This window comes from Dendrobium catenatum, unplaced genomic scaffold (genome assembly GCF_001605985.2).
Source record: "Dendrobium catenatum unplaced genomic scaffold, ASM160598v2 fragScaff_scaffold_361, whole genome shotgun sequence".
NCBI lineage: Eukaryota > Viridiplantae > Streptophyta > Magnoliopsida > Asparagales > Orchidaceae > Dendrobium > Dendrobium catenatum.
In genome coordinates, this window is record NW_021318823.1 from 137,821 (window position 1) to 160,955 (window position 23,135).

Genomic DNA, 23,135 nt, shown 5'->3' on the forward strand with positions numbered 1-23,135 from the left:
TGTTCGTCCTTAATCATCATAGAAGAAGCCATGGTCGACTTCCGGAATAGACATGCATAGCGGTAGTGGCGGTTAGAGAAGAACAATCTTGAGATTTGTGAGGAGGAAGGGAGAGGATGATGGGAGATCGATGACTTTGGGGGGGGGTAAGGGGCGGCTAGGGTTAGGGTTTCTTTTGGGTCAAGCCAAGTGGTTTGGGGGGAAAAGGTGAGAGGAAAAATCTGAATTCTAAATTTCATACTTTCATTAGAAATGGAGAGCCAAAATAAAATTCAAATCAACCCAATTAAGGGATTAATGGGCCAGCGGCTATTAGGGGATTTAGGGGTGGGATTAATTGTTGCTTAGGTGGCAAAGTGTAGAGAGAGAGAGAGAGAGAGAGAGAGAGAGAGAGAGAGGGGAGAGAGAGGGGGTCAGCCCTATGGGGTTTAAATTTGTGACTAAGTTCAATGTAAGTGGGGCCCGGGTGATTGAATAATTAATTAAATCAAATTATGAATTAAATTCAGATTTGATTAGATTTGAATGGTTTCCTAATTGGGTTTCATCATTTAGGGATGTATTTGAAATTCAAATTTCAAATTGAATTTTAATTAGAAAACTTCCTAAATGATAAGGGGACAATTTAGGAAAGCAGTGAAAGCCTACTTGAATTTGAAAATCAAATTCCAATGCTTGGCCTTGGGTTGGTCGGCGGGTGGGGATGCAATGGGGGGCCGACGGCTTGGTTGTTGGCTCCGGTGGAAGGGGGTTGGGGATTTGGGCCGAACGGGTGATGGAGGACGGTATCCGGTGGCTAAGGGAAGGGGGAGGCGTGGGGGTTGCTAGCCGGTGGTAAGGAGGTGGATTTGGGGGTGCCGGCGGCTAGGAGAAAAGGGAGGAAAAGAAAGAAAAATCAAACCAAGAGCTCCCATGAACGGGTCTGTTGGGTAGTCCGTGTGAGCCTCTCCTAGGCTACTCTTCTCCTCTAGAACTCACAAAGAGATCATGAGCAAAAGTTGATCTTTTTTCATAGCAATAATCATCATCCTCATACAAAGTAAAGGACCTCTATATATAGGTCTCAACAAAAGAAAACAAAATGACTCATATGCCCCATGGGCTACAACAAAGACTCAACACCCCATAAGGGTAAACTAGTAAACTAAAAATATCAAATAGAACGATATATGAAAATAAATCAAAGATATAGGCTCTGAATTATAGCCATCGATCTATGATTCCTCTGATGGTACACGTGTCGAAATCTCTGACCGATGTCCTCGTCATTCTCCCCAGGTGGGAGAAAACTCGACCCCGTCGAGTGATCATCTCTGGAGCTCTCGTACCACTCTAGTAAGTCGGGGTCCAATAACTGCAGCTCATCAGGATCAACCCATGTGTTCTCCATCTCCGGTTTCCCTGCCCATTGAACTAGATACCTTTGTTGATCACCGTCTCTAGTGGAAATGATTTCATCACTAAGTATTGCCTCAATCTTCTATGTATTGGGAAAAGTATGTAGTTTTGGGAGTGGAGGTAGGTTGGGATTCTCACCAGGTGGGTTCACACAATGCTCATTATTTAGTGGATTAGGAGGGTTAAACTCTGGACCCTCGAAGGCTACAAGATCTTCAATGTTAAACATAGGATTAATGTTAAAACTTCAGGAAGGTCTAACACATAAGCATTACTATTTATTTTTGTTGTTATTTTGAAAGGTCCAGCGCTTCTAGCATGTAACTTTTTAAGGATCCCTTGTGGGAACCGCAATGGACGAATCCGAACCATTACAAAATCTCCAATATCAATTTTTTTTTATTCGTCTCTTGAGATCGGCATTAAGTTTATAACTAGCATTGCTTTGGTTAATCTTTTTATTAATATCCTTATGCAGTTCTTGAAGATGATATGCAAATGTGGATGCAAGAAACCCGGTGTGCATGATGAATGACAAGAATTGTAAGCTCACACAAAAATTTTAAATAGAGACAATTTCAATAGAAAACAAACACACAAATATACAAACTCACAAGTAAACATATATGGAATAAAGATGGATTAATCACAAAATGAGAGGATATAAAGTGTTCAGGTCTACGGGAATTGATGTAGGACGAGCAATGAAGACATCCTTAGTTACAAGGGCATTTCTATAGGAAGTTTCAGTTAGGGTCGTAGGTAGTCTCTTAGGGGCAGCAGTGTAATCTAGCAAATTCGTCCAACTAGGAGAGAGATGGTCCTTAACAGGGAAGGCCAAGAATATAGCGAGCAAAACAAATGAATCAGGAACAAAATAAGATGATGGGTCCTGACTCACAACCATAATGGGATAGCCCAAAGAGTCACCAACAGACATGGGACTCAAAAGATGGGGTAGAGTGTCCAAAACAGATGTGAGCGCAACAGTTAGAGAGATGTCATGAGAGTATGGGCTAAAACTCTCTCTAACATTAATGTCGGTATAAAGAATGGAGAGGTAAGTCCAATCAAGGAAATCAAGAAAGACATACTCGTTAAAATGTAAATCTAGAAGAGCAACTCCTAAAATAGACTCCAATAAAATAAGAGGAGGCACATTATTCAAATTAGGCTCATAAACTTTCAGACTCAAATTACTGTCTTCTGAACTTATATTACTATCCTCAATAGAATTTGATTTAGTTATAACCCTAAGATCAATGGATTCGGGGTCAATTAAGTCGGGGTTTAATTCATGTAGTAAATTCAATTGACTCAATTCCAACTTAAGACTATCCACGTTGCCATCAGAATTTCAAATTAAATCAGAATTATTCGGAATCATCTCAGTGGGAGATACAATTAAATCAGAATCTTCCGAATTTAATTTCAATGTGTTAACGGGCAGATCAGCTCCTTTCGAGATCAAATTAATATCATCTAGGAAGACTTTATCCAAATAGATGTCATTTAGGAGACTAGGATCAGGGTGGGCTAAGGTGTCAACATTTAAAGGTTCTAACTTTCCTAGATCAAGGTTTAAGTGATGCCGGGAGTCTGATTCAATCAGTTCAATTTCATCCTCAAATAAGTCATCATTATCAATAATATCATTAGTATCCACGAAATGGGTGTACTCAGCCTCAGGTTCAGGAAGCTTTTGATCTTTGTCGTGTTTCTTTTAGGTACAATTCCACTTGAACGGTCAAAGATTGGGGATACCAAAGGTTGGGTAGCCTTAGAATCCTTAATGCTTTTAAAGGTGGTAAAGTTACGTGGCGAGGCGAATCGGGATCCACTACGCAGAGAGGATGCGTGTTCAGACAAGGTTGACTGGGATGGCTAGGAGTCAGCCCAAGTGGGGATTCATATGAGACAGATCCAACAGAAGACCCAATAGAGGGTCGACCATCAAGGCTAGGTGAAGACCTACAGGGTGGGGCAGCGACCCTGATATTACTAAAGGATGGGTTGTCATAAGTAGGTGAAAGATATTTTAATCCAAATTCTCATCTCATGCTTTTCCAATCGGAAGTAGGGTATTCGCCACAAGACTCTTTATGACCTTCCAACCTCATCCAAAATTGGCAAGCACTACCGTTCAGGTGAGACTTAGCAATGCTAAACTGGCAGGACTTAGGAATATCAGGTGATTCAAAATAGTCCTCTAATTGTCTAACTCATTTCCTAAAGTAGTAAGGGTCCGAGGAACCATCAAAGGTGGGTAGACGATAAAGTGACTTTAAGTGAGGTTGTTGTGGCTTAGGTTCAGGTCTAGGTTGATAAGAGGAGTGGGTCACCTTCCGACTAGTATGAATGACCGAATGGGGCAGTACTTAGATTGGGGAGAGTCAACATGTTTCTCCTTCATAGTTTTAGTCATAGATCCCACTAGATTAACGAGGTCATCTAACTTCTTTTGAAGTCCTATCGGGTCCATTGTGAAGCGCTAAGTGATGCCTAATGAAGAGTGGGTATAAGGGGCAACACTCTACAAGGAGAAAAGGCCATTATGACATGCTATATGGTGGAAATTACTGGACAGCAAGCTACACTAGTGGTTTTAAGTCATTAGGTGTTTAGGAAGGTTGCTAAGGCTCAGACAGCACTAAGACACTAAATGTGCACACCTACAATGCAACTAAATGATGCAGAAATGACAAAAACAGCAAGCAACAACAATGGGTTAAGTTGCCTTGATGTTTAGGTGGGTTGCTAGGGTGTAGGCACCTAAATACTAGGTTATACTCACCTAAAGGCCACTAAAAGATGCAGAAAATTTCTGGACAGCTAGATAGCTAAAGTTTTAAAGTTTTTTTAGGTGATGACATGCATGTAGCAATAACTACGACTGAATATGTCGTTCCTTAGGATGACTTCTAGCATAAATGATGCATGCTAGCCATGCTCTGATATCAAATATGATGTGAAATCATGCAAGGAAAATAAGAACTGCTTGGGGATTTTAATATTTGATTAGTAAAGCTTTGCTAGTTATAGACCGTGTTTTCCCAAGTTAGGTTCTCAGAATTATCAATTAGAAATTATGTAATGCATGTGGTTACAACAAGATTAATGGGATGCTCTCAGTTTAAAAACATTAAATAGAGAAAGTAATTTTACGGCAAAAACACTAATCCACGGTTTAACAAATAGATTTGCTCACCTTGGGTCCCTCACTCACACTCGTCGGAAGTACTTTAGTGGAGGAAGATTGAGAACAAACTTAGCGATGCCACTAGAAGACAAATGACACCCAATGTGTAGTTCATTGGAGAGGTTGCCGGCGGCGGGGAATCCACGAGTTGACTAGAGAGTATCCAACACCCGGTAGGAATGTGCTCTTTGATGGAAGGTACCAGCATGAAGAGGATGCGATTTAAATAATCGTCCACGGAAGCATCCACGTCTAGGTTCACGTCGAAGAAAGGAGATTCGAGAATGTTTGTTCATCCTTGATCAGCATAGAAGAAGCCATGGTCGACTTCTGGAACAGCCATGCATAGCGGTGGTGGCGGTTGGAGAAGAACAATCTTGAGGAGGAAGGGAGAGGATGATGGGACAACGATGACTTGGGGGGGGGGGGGGGAGGGGGGGGCCGGGCCCCAGGGGCGGCTAGGGTTAGGGTTTCTTTTGGGTCAAGCCAAGTGGTTTGGGGGGAAAAGGTGAGAGGAAAAATTTGAATTCTAAATTTCATATTTTCATTAGAGAGGGAGAGCCAAAATGAAATTCAAATCAACTCAATTAAGGGATTAATGGGTCGGCGACTATTAGGGGATTTAGGGGTGGGATTAATTGTTTCTTAGGTGGCAAAGTGAATAGAGAGAGGGGAGAGAGAGGGGGCCGGCCCTATGGGGTTTAAATTTATGTCTAGGTTCAATGTAAGTGGGGCCCGATTGATTGAATAATTAATTAAATCAAATTCTGAATTAAATTCAGATTTGATTAGATTTGAATGGTTTCCTAATTGGGTTTTATCATTTAGGGAGGCATTTGAAATTCAAATTTCAAATTGAATTTCAATTAGGAAACTTTCTAAATGACAAGGTGACAATTTAGGAAAATAATGAAAGCCTGCTTGAATTTGAAAATCAAATTCCAATGCTTGGCATTGGGTTGGTCTACGAGTGGGGATGCAATGGGGGATCGGTGGCTTGGGTGTTGGCTCCAGTGGAAGGGGGTGGGCAATTTGGGCCGGACTGGTAATGGAGGATGAGATCTGACGGCTAAGGGAAGGGGGAGGCCTGGGGATTGTTGGCCGGTGGTAAGGAGGTGGATTTGGGGGTGCCAGCAGCTAGGAGAAAAGGGAGGAAAAGAAAGAAAAATCAAAGAACCAAGAGCTCCCACGAAGGGGGCTGTTGGCTAGTCCGTGTGAGCCTCTCCTAGGCTACTCCTCTCCTCTAGAACTCACAAAGAGATCTTGAGCAAAAGCTGAATTTTTTTTCATATCAATAATCATCATCCTCATACAAAGTAAAATACCTCTATATATAGGTCTCAACAAAAGAAAACAAAATGACTCATATGCCCTATGGGATATAACAAAGACTCAAAACCCCATAAGGTAAACTAGTAAACTGAAAATATCAAATAGAACGATACATGAAAATAAATCAAAGATATAGGCTCTGATTCGTAGTCGTCGATCTACGATTCCTCCGTTGGTACACGTGTTGAAATCTCTGACTGATGTCCTCATCAGTCATACACATGGTTTAAAATTGCGCAATATGAGGCTCGCCTTGAGGCCCACCTTTGCGCAATTCCAGTATAAAACGCCTTGATGCTTACACCTCGAGTTTTTTTATGAGGCTTGCGCCTCAACTTGGTTGAGGCCCGCCTCGCCTCACGCTATATATATTAAAACTTACATAAATTTTGAAGTAAATGTCCGACATTGGATTCTATAGGAGAGGAGGAAGGGGAGAGTGCAGTTCACCATAATGATGATTCAAATGAAGAAGCCCTTAGTGATGACAGTGCTGATGACTTATGAGTTTTTATGTGATATATCATTGCTATTTATTTTTGGAAATTGTAATTATATGTTAATAAAAAGAATACTAGGATTTGGAAAAGACAGAATTTTGAGTTGAACTATATTTCATTTTGTCTTATTATTGAGATATTTTGATTTCACTTCATATATTATGCTTTTTTATGTTTTTTATTATTTACTCATTAGTATATAAAAAATTTATCATTTTATGTTTACGCAATCTTTTGATTTTGAGGCTTATGCCTCAAAAAGCCTTGAGGCTTACGCCTCTCCTCACGAATGAAAAACGCCTCAATACCCGAATACGCAATTTTAAACATTGGTCATACAAGGATTTTCAGGAGAAAACTGTTGCAGCAAATAAGAACAACTTAAATATTTTACCCTTATAAAGGATAATATATGCCCAAATAAGGTTTCTTCAATGAAATAAAGCCCATAGAATGATTATCTTTCCTGATTTCAAGAAATAACTCTAGATTAAAGAGACTTGATGATTTATAATGTCTTAGGTTCTTGAGTTTTAGTTTATATCTAGAAAGATTTATGGACATTTGGGTTTGCTAATTTGGCCTAATCAGAAGTCAATAGCATAATATTAGATATACTTTAAGGGAGGGAATCAATGGATGCATTACTTTCTTATCAAAAAATGATTCGAGACGGCTTAAAAAAAAACACTTTCAAGCATAAAATATATCCTTTATAAGGGAAAGAACAAATGGTTCATGATGTTTAGAATGATTTCCTTTTCTAATTTACAGACACAATCAATATTTTTTTTATCACAAATATGATCATTATGCAGGTTCCCTTCATATGAAAAGACACAAAATACATAAAAATAGAAGCAAACATGCGAATTATGATATGTACAATGAATGCATAAACATAAAAGTATGACTATGTACACAAGTTCAAACCTCTGTGAGCCTGGGGGAATATTCGAGATAGAAAGCTTGTCTAGATCACTAAAAGTTAGATCTTTGCGATGATCCAAATATCGGCCGGTCACATTAACTGGCACCAAAACGGCAAAGGCCAGCACGGAAAGAGGAACAAATATCTTCAATCTGCATTATAAATCAAAACTTAGTTGTAAATTCTAAGAAGTGTAAACGTTTAGGTCTGAAAATATCGATATAAAAGTAGAAAAAAAAGGACATGATTATAGCATTCTTACATTGCATTATGAATCCAAACTAGTTTGTAAATTTTAGATATGTAAAAGTTCAAATCTGTAAATATTGATGTAAAAGAAGAAAAAGAAAAGGAAATTTTAATAACAGTAGTCAATCATATTCCACAATAAAATAACGAAATTTTTTTATTATAAGCAGTTAAGCATCAACTTGAATTTGAAAAAAAAAACAAAACAATAAACTTAACTGCTTATATCAGATGGATTCATTGACCACATATATTGCAGGTATTAAGTGTTGAGTAACAGAATACGAGGAGACTATGATCACTTGGTGTATGTATTTGGTTAGGAAATCATGAAGAAGATAACTGCAATTGAGCATACTCACCCAAGTAGATATATTCTGATATACATAGCCGAATCAAATCCTGCATGATCAATAAGCTCCGGCTCTGGCATTTGTAATGCTGCTGGCATCCAACTCAAAAATTTTATATATGTCCTGCAGTCCAAATTAACAAATTTTTTTACAGAACCTCCTGAATGCGTTGGGCTGCTTCTTATCCCTTTAAGGTACCACTTGGGAAAGTATACTCTATCATTGAATGGCTGAAGCCTTAATATAGCAAACGCCACAAAGAAGGCAAACGCTGATAGAATATTGATAGCCGCAGCCATACAGATATCTCCAATTGTTGCCATATGTTGCTCGGAAAACTAGTTCTCCTGAAGGATTGTAGCATATGAAATAGTTCTGGCAAATAATGAGTAAATGTTGGTAACATTAGCCAACCAATGGACACTTTAGAAACGAAGATTTAGGAGCTTCATACTTCAAAACTATGATATCAAAGTGAAACATGGTTATCAATTTTGGTTATGAATATGTACAATACGAAAGAAAAAGGCACTAGAGTGTACTAACCAGCTAAGCTCTACAATAGGGGAGGTCTCTGAATTTTTGGTAAGATTCTATTGCAATATTATTTGGATAACTCCAATAGGTACAAGAGAAAAAACTTGAAACTGATAAAATGACAAAACTAATCAAGAGCATTCGTGTGCTTGTATAGCAATGGTCAGGAAATTATTGCTGCATTTTATTCTCGCCATCGCCTAAAGTGCAGTTTGGCAATTATCTTTTGTGTTGTTATTGGTTGTGTTGATTTGTCCTATTCTGAGTTGAGTTTTTCCGTCGAGTAAAGCATATGTTGCTTGGTAAAACCGTTGTCTAAATATAGTAAATGAACCAATCTGGCAAAAACTACTATGAGAGTAAAGCAAATTGGTTAAATAACCAATGCAATCATTATTATAAATAATAAATGAAATAAAGTACATTTATTTAAAATTTATAATATGTTTATTTGTTAAATTAACGTAATATATTAATTTTATAATTATGCACATATAAATTAAATAAATTTTAGAAAATGAACTAATTAGTTATGTTATGACAGGTGTTGTAATAATATGTAATTTTAATGATTTTTTTATGAAGTCTATTCATTATATCTTACGAGATGATTAAAATGAAATGAGATTAACCAAGAAAAAAAATTAGGATATTGGAGGCTTAGAAAGCCAGTCACAGGCATTGCCTTAAAACTTCTTAAAGATGCTTTAAACAAAAGTGAGTTCAAAGAAAACATGCTTGTTCAACTTTTTGATAACCCTCATATTTTTGCTTTCATGAAATTGATTTTTTCGTACAACTGGCAAGCCATTCACCAAATCTGATTGTTATGTCTAGAAAACTACGACTAGTAATGAAAAGCAATCGCAAACAGAGTCCGGAACTTCATCATATGTTAGTACATGACATTAGATTGAAAAGAAAATCATAAACAAGCAATGAAAATGCCATTAGGTGAATCATGATATCAGTAGCTTGTTTCATAGAGCAACATCCTCTACCTATATGTATGCAGAAACATATATTAATTTCAATTCATTCAGTAAATATTAACACATAATTTCAAATATTCTTTCTTCATATTTTCATCTTAGAGTGCAATGATTCTGATAGGGCTTTTTCCATATGCCAGACAGAATCCTATCATATTTTGAAAATGGCCACTGATCTGCTTGGTTGCTAAACCTAAATAATTTTATTCACAAACTTTTATCTATATCATGTCATCTGGGAACTGTAAAATTATACTAGTCTGGTAGATGTTGCTTACTATGCAAACCAAGGGTTGGCAAGATGACCGGAATCAGCCATTCTTGTCACATAAATGCACAGGCGCACATGCATACACACACAAAGAGAGAAAGAAAGATGGAGAGGATTAATGGTTTGCTATCAGCAAGAACTTTTAATTGAAATTGAAGAATAAGTAAATATAGGTTAAAAGAACTTCCCAATGTGCCCATTTAGCTCATGGTCAGATTCGATCATAGCAGATGCATTCCATTAACTAAAAAAATTAAATTTTACTCAAAACATATTGAGATTCCAAAGAAGTTATTGTTTAAGCAAACTTCATGATGAAATGTAAAAAATCTCCTAACCACCAAAAGTTTGATTTTAATTAAAGCTTCTACCACTTCTTGTTAAGCCAAAGAAGATCCAAGAGTCACAGAATTTCTATGCTATTTTGGCCAACTAGGCTCTAGCTAGACAATTACTCTTAAGGAAAATAAAGGCCATCCAAGCGTCAGGCAAATCAGAGTTTAAAAAGTTTGCTAAAAAATATTCAAACTTGAACTTCACAAACTCCTATCGAAGAAACAGGAGCGGCTATGCTTAAAAGGGTTAAGCATAATAGGTAAGAGGATAAATATAAATAAAGTTGCAAAACGACAAAAATGAAAATTTATGGAAAAATCTAGCATTTCTTCTTCCTTATTTTTTTCTGAGAAGTATCTTTAATTATATTATGGTGTTAAAATTACTAGTATTTTTTTCTCGAAGTTCATTCCATTAAAACGTTTGTACTGCCTATATTTATTTTCTTCACCTGGATAACGCAAAATATTTAGGAGCATAATGGGAAAATGCGTTAGAGCACAATGAATGGCTTCATTGTACGGAACTTCTAAACCTAAACAAATAAAGGAACATTCAATGAGGGATTTGCAAGCATAACTTATCATTATAAGTGCTGTAATTAGCAATTATCTGCAAACTGCACAAGGAGTTGAAACGATTTCTGGGAAAGCATATTTCAATAGAGCTATTTTCACCCAAAGCTAAATGTGGAAAAAAGGTTAAATATATTAGTAAAAGGGTACTTATGCAAATCTTTTATGGGTTGTTTGATTATAAATAGTTTATCAAGTTCAATCCAGTATAAAATGAAAAGAAGGAACAAACTACAAATTTATCCAACACAGACACGCATCCAATAATATTCTGACATGGCGAAGATGTGTCCAATTAAAATAATATTTAAATAAAATTAAACACATGTATCCGATATATGCCTTTTTTACAAATTATTTTTAAATATAATTTCTAAAGATTATTTTTTTTAATAAAATTATTACTCATGCATCAACAAAACACTCTCTCGCACCATAAACATTTTCATTGTGTCTCACGGCTAGGGTTTTATATCTTTGTTCGGATGTGGCTTGACGATGACATTGGCATCGCATAGATGCCAAACACAGCTCGACAATGTCGTCTGACTTACCCTGAACAATCACACCCTCACGCTGCTACATCTTCTTGCCATCTCCACATCTCAATGACGACATCCAACATCGTCTCAATTTGATGGCCAGCACCACCTCAGCATCAATGCTCTCTCAACAACAATGTCACCTTCCCTATTGATGTTAAAGCACATGCAAGAGTTTCAAAATCCGGACACCTTTCTCTCATAATCCACAATCCATCAATGATAAGAGACATTTCTCCCCATATAAAAAAAATCATTTTTTTTCATATTTAAATGACTGTAAGGGACACTTCTCCTAATATGGACCATTGATTGAAAATTTAGATCTACATGAGAGAAAAATAATAAGAGAAAAGTAAAAAGCTACATTAAAAATAGAAGGAAAAATTTAGTTGTAATTTTAATTCATTGCCTTTTGAATTTCATGTATTATTTTCCACACAAAAATTTTAGTTTTTGAATTTTCATTGGTATGATAATTTAAATTTAAGATTCTATTATAATTTTGAAATGTATTCTAATAGGATAATGAGCTCTAGTGGTGGTTAATCTAGAAGTGATGATAGCTTAGTAGAGCCTAAAGTTAAAAACAATAAGTCTTTGTAAAACTTTATAAGAGAAAAGGACCAAAACAATCCTCAACTCTTTGTGAGGGGCCAAAATGGTTCACAACCTTTCTAAGGGATCAATTTGGTGCCTCAACTTCTTAAAATGGGACCTATTTGGTCCTCCCGTTAATTTTTAACAGGACATTTAGATCTACCAAACACACCGTGAGGGTATAATTGGAAAAATAAATTATAGGGCCTTTTCATTATACGCACAGCAGTGAATCGTTGGAAACCCTCCAGTAAAGTCGAAACCCCAGCTACATACGACTCCCATGTCTCACAACACAGTGAGACAGTTTCATTCCACAGCGCACGTCGAACGCAATTTGACCACAGTGTCCCGCGCACTTCTCAATTGCCACTCTCACAACCCTAGCGAGTGTCTGAAGCCCTAGAAAGTCATTGATCGAGCACTAAGCGTCAATCACATCGAACACCAAAGAGCTTCTTTCGAGCGGGATCATCGATTGTGCACTTCCATTAACATCTCAAGTGCAGCACATAGTTGTCTTGCGGGTATTTCATGGCTTTCCTGTTGGATTTCGACGCTTTATTTGGATTGTTTATAGGCAAAAATGATTAGAAATCATGAAATTAATGAGTTGATTTTGATTAATCCTTTTTACAACAGAAATTTTGTTATGGATTCATCGTTGTTCATCGCACCGACCTCGTCCACTACCCGGAGCTAAGAGCATCCTTGAATTTGAGCCATAGAGCATACATTTCATAAAAAATTTAAAATTAAAATTGAAATTATTAATAATTTGTTTTACTAAAGAAATGTTTAATATTTTTTTTTTTAAATTATTGATACTTTAAAAATAGATTTAATAAGTAATTTAATTAAAAAATGACCAATATACCCCTTTAGTTAACACCATTAACCCCAAAAATTAATGTTATAATAAAAAAGATCCCTTTTTAAAGAGTTAAAGGACTAAATTGGTCCTTCAGAAGAATTTGAGACCATATTGATTTCTCACAAAGAGTTAAGGGATAATTTTGATCATTTTCTCAATTTCATAACTAAGCTGGAAAAAAATCTATTAAAGGTGGAGAAAAGACAACAACAACAACATCAAGCCTTTATCCCGCTATGTGGGGTCGGCTACAAAAATCTGTTTTCTCCAGTGTGATAGATAAAATTAGAGAGAGTCGACTTAGATGGTTTGGTCACCTAAAATGGTGGCCTTTTGATGACCCAATTAGAAAAGTAGATGGATTAGATTTGACTTATGTTACGAAGGATAGAGGTAGACCTAAAAAGACTTGGTTAGAAAATATTAAAAATGACCTTTTTTATTAGATTTAAATGAGAATTTAACTTTTAACATGGCACAATGGAGAAAAAAGATTCATGTAGCCGACCCCACATAGTGGGATAAAGACTGGTTGTTGTTGTTATTGTTGTCTCTTGTTAAGAATCAAATTCTAATTTAAATCTAAATAAGAAAGGTCATTTCTATTATTTTAAAGGTGGAGAAAATATTACATTTAAATGCAAATTATTATAGTGTCATTTACAAAGGATCATATTCTAGAGTGAAAGCCCATTTATTAAATATTATTGGTCATGGAATGAAAGTTTGCCCTAAAATCAGTGTTTCATAGATGAATGACATACAAAAGCAAGTCAGCAAAGTTGAGTCAATGATTAAAATGACTCTTACTAAAGAGATATCATTGTCTACTACTCATGTTTCATGATTCTGCTTCTTCATCTATTTAAACTAACAATGTTAAGATCAATATAGTTTCATTTAGGATGGGAGGATGAGAGCTTACAAAAAAAAAGATATTGTAGATAGTTATTTGGAGAATGCACTGAATCTTCAAATACAACAACAACTAGATGGAGAAATTGCAAGTATATTTTTCTCAACTAGACTTCCTTTTAACCTTGCAAGAAATCTTCATTATAAGAATGGATTTAATTTTGTGTGTATTAAAAATTTTAGTAGTTTTTGTGCCACCAAGGAACAATGACATTAAATCAAATTTATTGCAAAGGAAAATATCAAATATTTGAATCATGAAAAGAAAGTCAAATGATGAAGATTCAAATTTTTGAAGTGTTGTTTATACTATTTGAAGGATAGGTTGAGCAAAAAATAAGATGCCTTTACATGGTTTGTCTCATTCTTTAAATCTAAGTTAAATTTCAATATATTCTTCTAATAATTCTCATTTTATAAAATAGTAATTACCTAACTTTATTTTCTTTATATTCTTGGAATATATTCAAGTAAAGAATAACTTCAAAAAAATTCTCAACATACTTCCCACTGAAATATTTAAAATTTTCAAATATGAGAAAGGAATTTGAAATATTATTTTTCAAATGATGAGGAAAGACGAGTGATAAAATATATAGATAACTAACTTCTTTGGATATTTAAAAGATTTTGTAGATCAAAAATCTGTGTGATGTGCATAAGACAAATCCAAAAATGTGGAAGTTTATTCATGGAGCTTACACTCTGCTTTAAACAGTTGTCAAAAAACTTCTTGGTTAGGTTTTCTCTTATTATGAGAGAAATTGGAGCACGTACTTATTTATTCAAAAAACAATGACGAGGAATCAAATTACGCTACAATGTGCAGAAAACTTAGTTTATGTGCATTCAAACTTCTATCCTCCACCAAGAAAGACTCAAATATATAGAAGGTGCATGATAATAATATAGTATCTCTAAATCCTAAGTATTGCCTCTCCTGCTAAAAAAAAAAAAGAGATCAAAGGTTCAAATATCATCTTCATCATATCGTCCTCATCCAAAAAACATTTAGCATTCCTAGAAATATGAAATAAAGATCTCGGTGATGTTTACTAGGCATCCTAGCATCCATTTCTTGTAAATGTAATAAATGCTCGTTGTTCATCTACCCATTCAATTCAAGCAGTATATTATCAATCCTCTAATTCAATCAATTCCCTGAGCCAGATTGAAGAAACAACCACCACAACAGGAACAAAGATGAATACCCATAACATTCCCATATATAGGATCCATTGATGAAAACATCTGAAATTCTTAATACATTGCAAGATGGAAAGAAAAGTCGATGAAAACAATGAAAAACAGGAGAGAACTCGATCGAAAAATACCTCGCGGAAAGGCTCGCTCTACCTTGTGAAAACAAAAATGGAGGAGAATCTTTACGGCTTCTTCCGCAGGAAGACAGAAGTGACGACCAACTAGCCAGGTCTTCTACACGCCAACCATTTTTGCCCTCTTAAATCGGCCATTTTCTCGGCAAAAGGAATGGAATTGTCATAATGCTTTTCCAAAAAAAATGAAATTTATAGCTGGAAAATAATTCATGATTAATACTCGTCCCCGAAGAAGATGGTCTAGAGGGCTACAGCGAGAACGGAGCCGTTTCATTCGCCTCTCTCTCTCTCCTCGGTATAGCGCTACACGCGACTTCTATTTGTCTCTCGCCGCATAATATTTGTGATTTGAGATTTGGCGGCAACATGGTCTGGCGTGAAAAGAGACCAGGAATTATAAATATTCTATGAGAAAAACTTTATAAAATGATTTATGACTTTTCTTTTTCAAATAAGAATTCACGTTAGAATATTCTCATATATATTATATCAAATTAAAACTATTTTTATAATATTTATACTTAATCAAATTTATCAAATATTACTTCCCATTAGATTTAAATTATTAAATAATATAATTAAACTAATCAAAATTCTGATAATTTAAAACTTTATAATTTAAAACTTATAATATTTGCTTAATATTTTTAATTATATTTTCAATTTATCTTCATAAATTAAAACTTACAATTTGTTATTATAGCTTGTTCGATCTACTTGAATAAAAAGAATGTCTCAATAAGTAAAAATGATGATATGTTAGTAAATTAATTAATTGCAAATAATTATTTCATTCTTGAAGAGTAATGAGCAACGTAAAATATTATCAACGTATTCATCAATAAAGCAAAAAAGTAAAGATTACGGCTGATATAAATGTCTTATTTTTGGCAATATTTGTTGTATAATATTGGCTAATATGAGGTAATAATATATTAAATGTGTTAGTTAATGACTAATTAATGACGACAAATGGGCAACTTTAATCACTTCAGTGATAGTGGCCAACCTTGATTAGTGAGTCATGATGATTGAATTCATATTTTTTTTAACGTTATTACATGCTAAGAAAAATGATAAAAAAATACACTAAACATAAAAAAAAAAAAAAAAAAAAAAAAATTAGGTGAAGATTTTGGAAAAAGAAAAATCATGAGATCTGACTCAGATGAAATGATCCACTATAAATTTAAAGTTTCAAAATCAACTCTTGCTCACGATTGGATTAAAAATTTTGAGACACTTGCTTATTCTCTTGCAATTGTACCAGATATTATGAGAAAAGTTTTATAAGGATGATGATGGTAGATAGACCATATCAATTAGACAATGATACATGAAAAACTATGATCAAACTACTGTAGTCAAACAACGATGGTAGGATTGTTGCAACTTAATTTTCATAAATATGTTTTCATATCATGTGCTTTTGATGATTCCAAATATTATTATTTTGATTAATATTTCTTCTAATATATATTGGATATATTATTTTTGTTATTTGTGTGTACTAATTGATGCGGGCTAGACTATACGCGGCGGTAGAGTTTATGAATTCGCGTCCGAGCGTTGCACGAATATTCAGCACACAAACATAAAAGAGAAATGAACACCAAGGTTTTTACATGGAAAACCCGAAAGAGGGAAAAAACCACGGGGCCTCGCCAAGTTGTAAAGTTCCACTAGTGTTTTGTTTGAAGTACAAAGGTTGATCCGTCTTACAAATCAAGACGATCAGTTTACAATCAACTTCTCACAAAGTTACAAAGTTCTGCAAATTCTCGGCGTTTCTCGAAAATCCGTCAAAGTTTCGGCGTCTTCAGACGGCGGGAAGAGCTTCGACGGTGGTCGAGGAGGAGCTTCTTCCTTCTCCTTCTTCTCTTCTTCTTCTCTCTCTTCACTTGAGTCCCCTTTGTGAAGAATGAGGGCTCTATTTATAATTTTTCTGGAGTGGCATGCATGGCTTGTAAATAGGTGTGAGATCATGGGCGAATAGGGAGTGGTTTGAATGGACGGCTGATATTGAACCCTTCGATCACGCACCACTCGTTGGACATTTGGAGGCCTTAATGATGTCGGAATTCGGCGATCTAGGGTTCGTTGGATTCGTCTCGTCGAGCCACTCGATTCGAGTATAAGCTCGTTAAAATCGGAGACCGTTTTGTAACTCAAATTGCAGTTTGAACCTTCCAACAGTGCTTCGGGTCCTTGATTCGGACTCATTTGGGCTCAGATTGGGTTGAAATTGGTGTCGTTGGGTCTGTATTTCCGAGAAGCTCAGTTTGACTATAGGCTCGCTAAAATCAGAGTTTGGGTGCTTCCGAATTTAATTTTTGAATTTTCTAGGTTGGGTTTTGCCTTGAGATTCATGCCTGATCAAGCTAATTTTGTGATGCCGTATCAGTTGCCCCCTATTTTCGGACGTCGTAGCTTCAGGAGTCAAAAAATATGTGTCATAATTTTTTAGAGAATTTTTTCAAGCGAGTCAGAATTAATCTTGTGTACAAGAGCTCCGAACGGCTCTAAAAGTGCCAAAATTGAGTCCGGACGTCGAACAATGGTCCCGAGGACCCCAAAAACATCGAATTTGGACTTGTCGGGGCGAAAAACGGGCTTGGAATGGTCCAGACTGTCGGACCGGCTGGCCGGCCGCCGCCGCCGGCGAGGAACAGTGGCCGCCTGGGCTTGCCACGCGGAACGGCGGTCACGTCGCCTGGGCTGCGCACTCGATTGGCCTCCTGCGCCAGCGCCGGGCTACACCCGCGCCCGCACCAGGCAGCGCCTGCGCTGGGCTTGCCGCACCTGGCTTGCCATGGACGGCCGCAATCTGCGCCTTCTGGCCGCGGATTGGTGAGCTTGCCGCGCTGTTTCGCTCGGCCGGTTGGCTGCACTGCCAATGTGGGCCCCACATTTGATAAAAATAGCAATTTTGCCATTTTTTAGGTCCAAGAAATTCGTAAAAAAATTTAGAAAAATTAGGAATTTCAAAAATGGCAATAACTTCCCCTCATTCTCTCCAAAACCTATAAATAGGCCTCCAAGGCCTTTAAAAAAATTGCACCTTCTCTCTTTTTCTCCCTTTGGCTCTCTGATAGTTGAGGCTTCAGCTATTTTCAAGTGAGAAATTTCCCCTGCTCAAATTAGCACCACTCCTCTTGTGCAAGAGTTAGGGGATTTTTTCTTCTTTTTCCCCCGGCTTTCTAACGGTTGAGGCTTCCGCTATTTGCTAGTGGGAAATTTTCGCTGCTCGAATTAGCGCCCCTCCTCTCGTGCAGGAGTTAGGGGATTTTTCTTCTTATCCCCCCCGGCTTTCTGACGGTTGAGGCTTCCGCTATTTGCAAGTGAAAAATTTTCCCTGCTCGAATTAGCACCCCTCATCTCGTGCAGGAGTTAGGGGATTTTTCTTCTTCTCCCCCCGGCTTTCTGACGGTTGAGGCTTCCGCTCTTTGTGAGTGGGAAATTTCCCCTTCTCGAATTAGCGCCCCTCCTCTCATGCATGAGTTATGGAATTTTTCTTCTTCTCCCCCCGGCTTTCTAACGGTTGAGGCTTATGCTATTTGCGAGTGGAAAATTTTCCCTGCTCAAATTAGCGCCTCTCATCTCGTGCAGGAGTTAGGGGATTTTTCTTTTTCTCCCCACAGGCTTTCTGATGGTTGAGGCTTCCACTATTTGCGAGTGGGAAATTTCCCCTGCTCTAATTAGCGCCCCTCCTCTCGTGCAGGAGTTAGGGAATTTTTCTTCTTCTTCCCCTCGGCTTTCTAACGGTTGAGGCTTCTGCTATTTGCGAGGGGGAAATTTCTTATGCTCGAATTAGCACCCCTCCTCTTGTTCAGGAGTTAGGGGATTTTTCTATGCCATTTGAGCGGAAGTTCCCTGGCGATGGACGATCGAGTTGAAGCCCATTAGCAATCAACGACCGAGTGTAGAGTCAAAGGAGAGAGTTCGAGAGTGCGTTGCAAGTAGCAGTCGAGTGAGAAGACGATGATGGCTTTTACGAAGCAAAGGACCGAGGATGAACATTTGGCAAAGAGTCGATGATGACGGTGGTCTAGTTGCATTTTGCAAAGATAATAAACATCCATATGGAAGTTTGCCGACATCAGATATCCCTAATTCAAGCTAGGGACCGGAGCAGTGTGTTATGCCGACATTCTGGCGACAGACGTATAGTGTTAACTGAGTTGAGGTCTGATGAAGACCAAATTATAATCTGTCTTGTTGCTTAATGTGCAATCCTGTAATATAACCCCAATGATATTGTATATGAAGTTGAGATCTTGTCTTTCAGAGCAAGCTGAATTGCGATTACATCTTTAAGACATTCTTTGACATATTGCCCCCCATATTTTTGTGAGGGAATTTTAGACTGCTGAACTCTTTGTATAAGTGATAGATTTATCTATCACTTGCGCTCTTGGAGTCTTTATAGAGAGAACATTGTTCACTCAGAATATTGTTCGGTGATGTTGACCTTTATAAAAGGGCTCGAGAGAATCCACCAAGGATGTGAGACCTATCCGAGGTTGTATGTCGGAGTCTTTGCTCGATGACGTTAACCTGTGTGGAAGAGGTCAAGAGAATCCACCAAGGATGTGAGACCTATCCGAGGTTGTATGTCGGAGCCTTTGCTCGACGATGTTAACCTATGTGGAAGAGGTCGAGAGAATCCACCAAGGATGTAAGACCTATTAGAGATTGTATGTCAGAGCCCTTCTCGATGATGTTAACCTATGTGGAAGAGGTCGAGAGAATCCACCAAGGATGTGAGACCTATCAGAGATTGTATGTCAGAGCCCTTCTCGATGATGTTAACCTGTGTGGAAGAGGTTGAGAGAATCCACCAAGGATGTGAGACCTATCTGAGATTGTATGTCAAAGCCTTTGCTCGACGACGTTAACTTGTGTGGAAGAAGTCGAGAGAATCCACCAAGGCTGTCAGACCTATCCAAGGTTGTACGTTAGAGCCCTGCTCGATGACGTTAACCTGTGTGGAAGAGGTCGAGAGAATCCACCAAGGATATAAGAACTATCCGAGGTTGTATGTCAGAGCCCTGCTCAATGACGTTAACCTGTGTGGATGAGGTCAAATCAAATCCTCCTGGGATTGATCATCTGGTGATTGAGATATGTTGACCTCATTATTTGAGGTCAATTTCCCCGGATTCAATTCTAGCACCTAGGTTTTCGTAGCCTAGAATAGACGTCACCCATAGGATTTTCCTTTAGGTGGACGCCCACTGACGTAGCACAGACTCGAACTTTTGAGTCAACCTAAATCAATTCGCCTCGACTCAATCAAATTCAAATTGTTATAAATGAGATAAAATTAGTATTTTAAAATTATTACTATTTTAAAATTAACATAAAATATTTATTTTAAATTATCAATTATTTTATAAATAATATTCTAAATCAATTTGAATTATAAACTAACTCTTGATTTCATTTTAAATTATGATTAATCTAAGCCATTAATTTATTTGAAATAAAATATAATCATATGCAGTTAGGGCTTGTCTAACCGAAACCCATGACCCCACTTATTCTCTATTCACACGATCTCATTATCTCCCATTTTCTCATTTTCGGAAACCACCCGCCTTTCCTCTCTCTGGCAGTTTGCAATCCTCGTGGCCTCCCTCTCTTGCGTGAGAAGAAGCCCAAGTGAAAGCCCTCAACATCCGAACTCCCTCACCCCACGCTCTCTGCTTCGTGAAACCCACTGCCCATCTATTCCAGTTAATACACACAGCCCTCAACCGAAATTCCCACTCTTTCATTCACAAAACCCAACTCCCCAGCAGTTCGCAAAACTGCACTCCACTCTCGCACTCTCTCATACACACGCACAGCCCGAACTCCCCACGATACCTTTACCCTCTAATTCGCGAACAGCCTCAGCCGGTGGCTTCACTCTCTGGCGTGAGAAGAAACCAGGCGAAATCTCCCCCTCACCGTCACTCTCTCCCTCATGCGTGAGAACCCCATCCATTCGCAAACCCTAGTTCAAAATCCTGAACTCCAACTCCCTCCTTCTAAGTTCGTGAAACCTCCAAGCCCTGCTCCGACTCCCTCTCCTAGCCGTTCGCAAGGAAGTTCAAGTTAAGCCCCTCTCATTCATCTGTCTTGTTTCTTCCGTTCGTCTCACCCAGGAGAAATCGTCCCCAGTTCTAGCCGACCGAAACCCCTATCCTAGCCAGTCTTCTATTGTATATTGGTAAATATTCTTCTTCTAGGAATTATTGATCTTTCTTTCTCTTAAAATTAAAATGTATTGAGATTTATTTTTATTCTTAAGAGATTGAATGCATAAGCTTTCAATTGGCTTTGTTCATTTGGAAGAGATCAAAGGTTATAGTTCTATTATTTTCATTCTTGAAATTGAGGAGTTATTCTCCTTCTCTTTTCTTCTCACAAATAGTTGCACTTTTCCCCATTAGATGGTTACATATGTTCTCCTTTTATTTGTCATAGTTAATTAAGTGAAATGGGGTCGTTCTTCCATGCTTCATTTAAATTTCGTTATCGGGTCGATATATGTTATAGCATGAAGTTTATTTTAATGACCACTAGCAAGCATCTTCTTCTTTATGTGTTCATGTGTTCATATATAAATAGACGTGCTTTTGTGTAGAATCATTCCAAAGTTAATAATTTATGTTTTGGGAATCTGAATAAGGCAACTATTGTTTGCAATATCTATTGTTGTTTGATGCAATAATCTTTATTATATTGGAAAATGTTTACATGCCTTATATCTTGATTGAAAGATTGTATAGGTCCAATATTAAATCATATAGAATGATTGAAGGAACTCATTATAAGTTGTAGCCTTATGAATTTAATATCCAGTTGAGAGATACATATATGTTTGATGATATTCATCTCATATACTAAGTATACAAGTTCAATAAGAAGATGGATTATGAGGCTTGTATAACCCTTTCTTTTGTTTCATGAATAATAACTTGTGATTGTAAATTGAGCTTGATATCAAACGTGAATTTAGAAGTATGTTTTATCATTGAATGGTTTATGGTTAATTGGAGAAACATATATAAATACACGTTTAAGATCGGTCTTTTAATGAGTTTTGATAAGGCTTTTCATGAGAAGGTAATTTGCACTATTTTTGTATATTTTTGGGAGAGTGATGTGTGTGTGGAAAAGTTTGTAGATTTTTGAAAGATTAAAAAAAAAAAGTGATTTGTGCGTTTACTTTAAAAAGTGATTGTATGATTTTTGAAAGATGAAAGGTACATATTTTAAAGGTAAAATGTATGTATGATTTGAGAAGTAAATTTTGAGATTTTAAAAGAATGAAAAGTGTATGGGTGGAAAAGTAATTTGTGGTAGGAAGTGAGTGAGTTAGTTATTTACTAGAAAATAGAAGTATTGAAGGGCAATGCCTCTCTTTCTCTCAGTACCTCTCATTCTTTCCCCCTTCTATTTCTCCTTTCTTGTTACCTCGAGGTAATTATTGGAAAGATATATATACTATGCTATCAAAAGTGAAAAGTTTAACATACATTCAACCAAGCCAGTGCTCGAGCCCGAAAAAAGGTACGTCCTTTATTTTCAGTAAATTTTAATTATTTTATCAATAATTATTAAATGTGCTTTCTAATCCCTGTTTTCTTTTCTTTACTTGCATGAACTACTAGGAATGGTACTGATTGAGTGGACAAAAGGACAAGGAGCTAATGACGTCAGTCGCCTCTATCCAACCGGGTAGAGGTGCTACGGGCGGAACCACCGGGTCGTAGCCCCCGGTGACTGTGAGTATGCTAAACTTAGAAAATTTTTAGGGGCCCCTTGATGTGGTTTGCGTAAACCCTTCCCTTTTAGGTCCCTGTAGTAACTTCAATTTTATTAGGTTTAGTTTTATTTGCTTTTAGATCCTTAAACTCATTTTACACACGCGCAAAGTCCTAAGGGTTAGTAATAACAAAAATTTCACCCTATACAACAGTAGTGACACTTAAGGACAAAAATTTAAGGACTAAGTCTTAGAAAACTTAGACTTAGGATGCATGCACACTTTAGGATAGAAACATATAACATAGAAAACTTAGTGACACCTCACCCTAGAATTAGTAAACATTTTTAAATTAAAATTTAATCAATTAGAAAACTTTAGTCAATAATTAACCTATATAGGACATATCAAAACCACACAACCTGTTGCACA

At 36.9% G+C, this 23,135-nt stretch overlaps 1 protein-coding gene across 1 annotated transcript in view; it reads right to left on the reverse strand.

Moving 5' to 3' along the window:
* The window catches only part of LOC110110689 (CSC1-like protein At4g02900), a 46,409-nt gene extending 38,124 nt beyond the window's left edge, over positions 1–8,285 (reverse strand). Inside the window, exons 1-2 of the mRNA XM_028693759.1 lie at positions 7,972–8,285; positions 7,363–7,512 (exon numbers count right to left, since the gene is read on the reverse strand). Coding sequence (XP_028549592.1) covers positions 7,363–7,512; positions 7,972–8,285 — 464 coding nt within the window. The remainder of the gene's footprint in view (positions 1–7,362; positions 7,513–7,971) is intronic.
* Between the last annotated feature and the right edge of the window lie 14,850 nt (positions 8,286–23,135).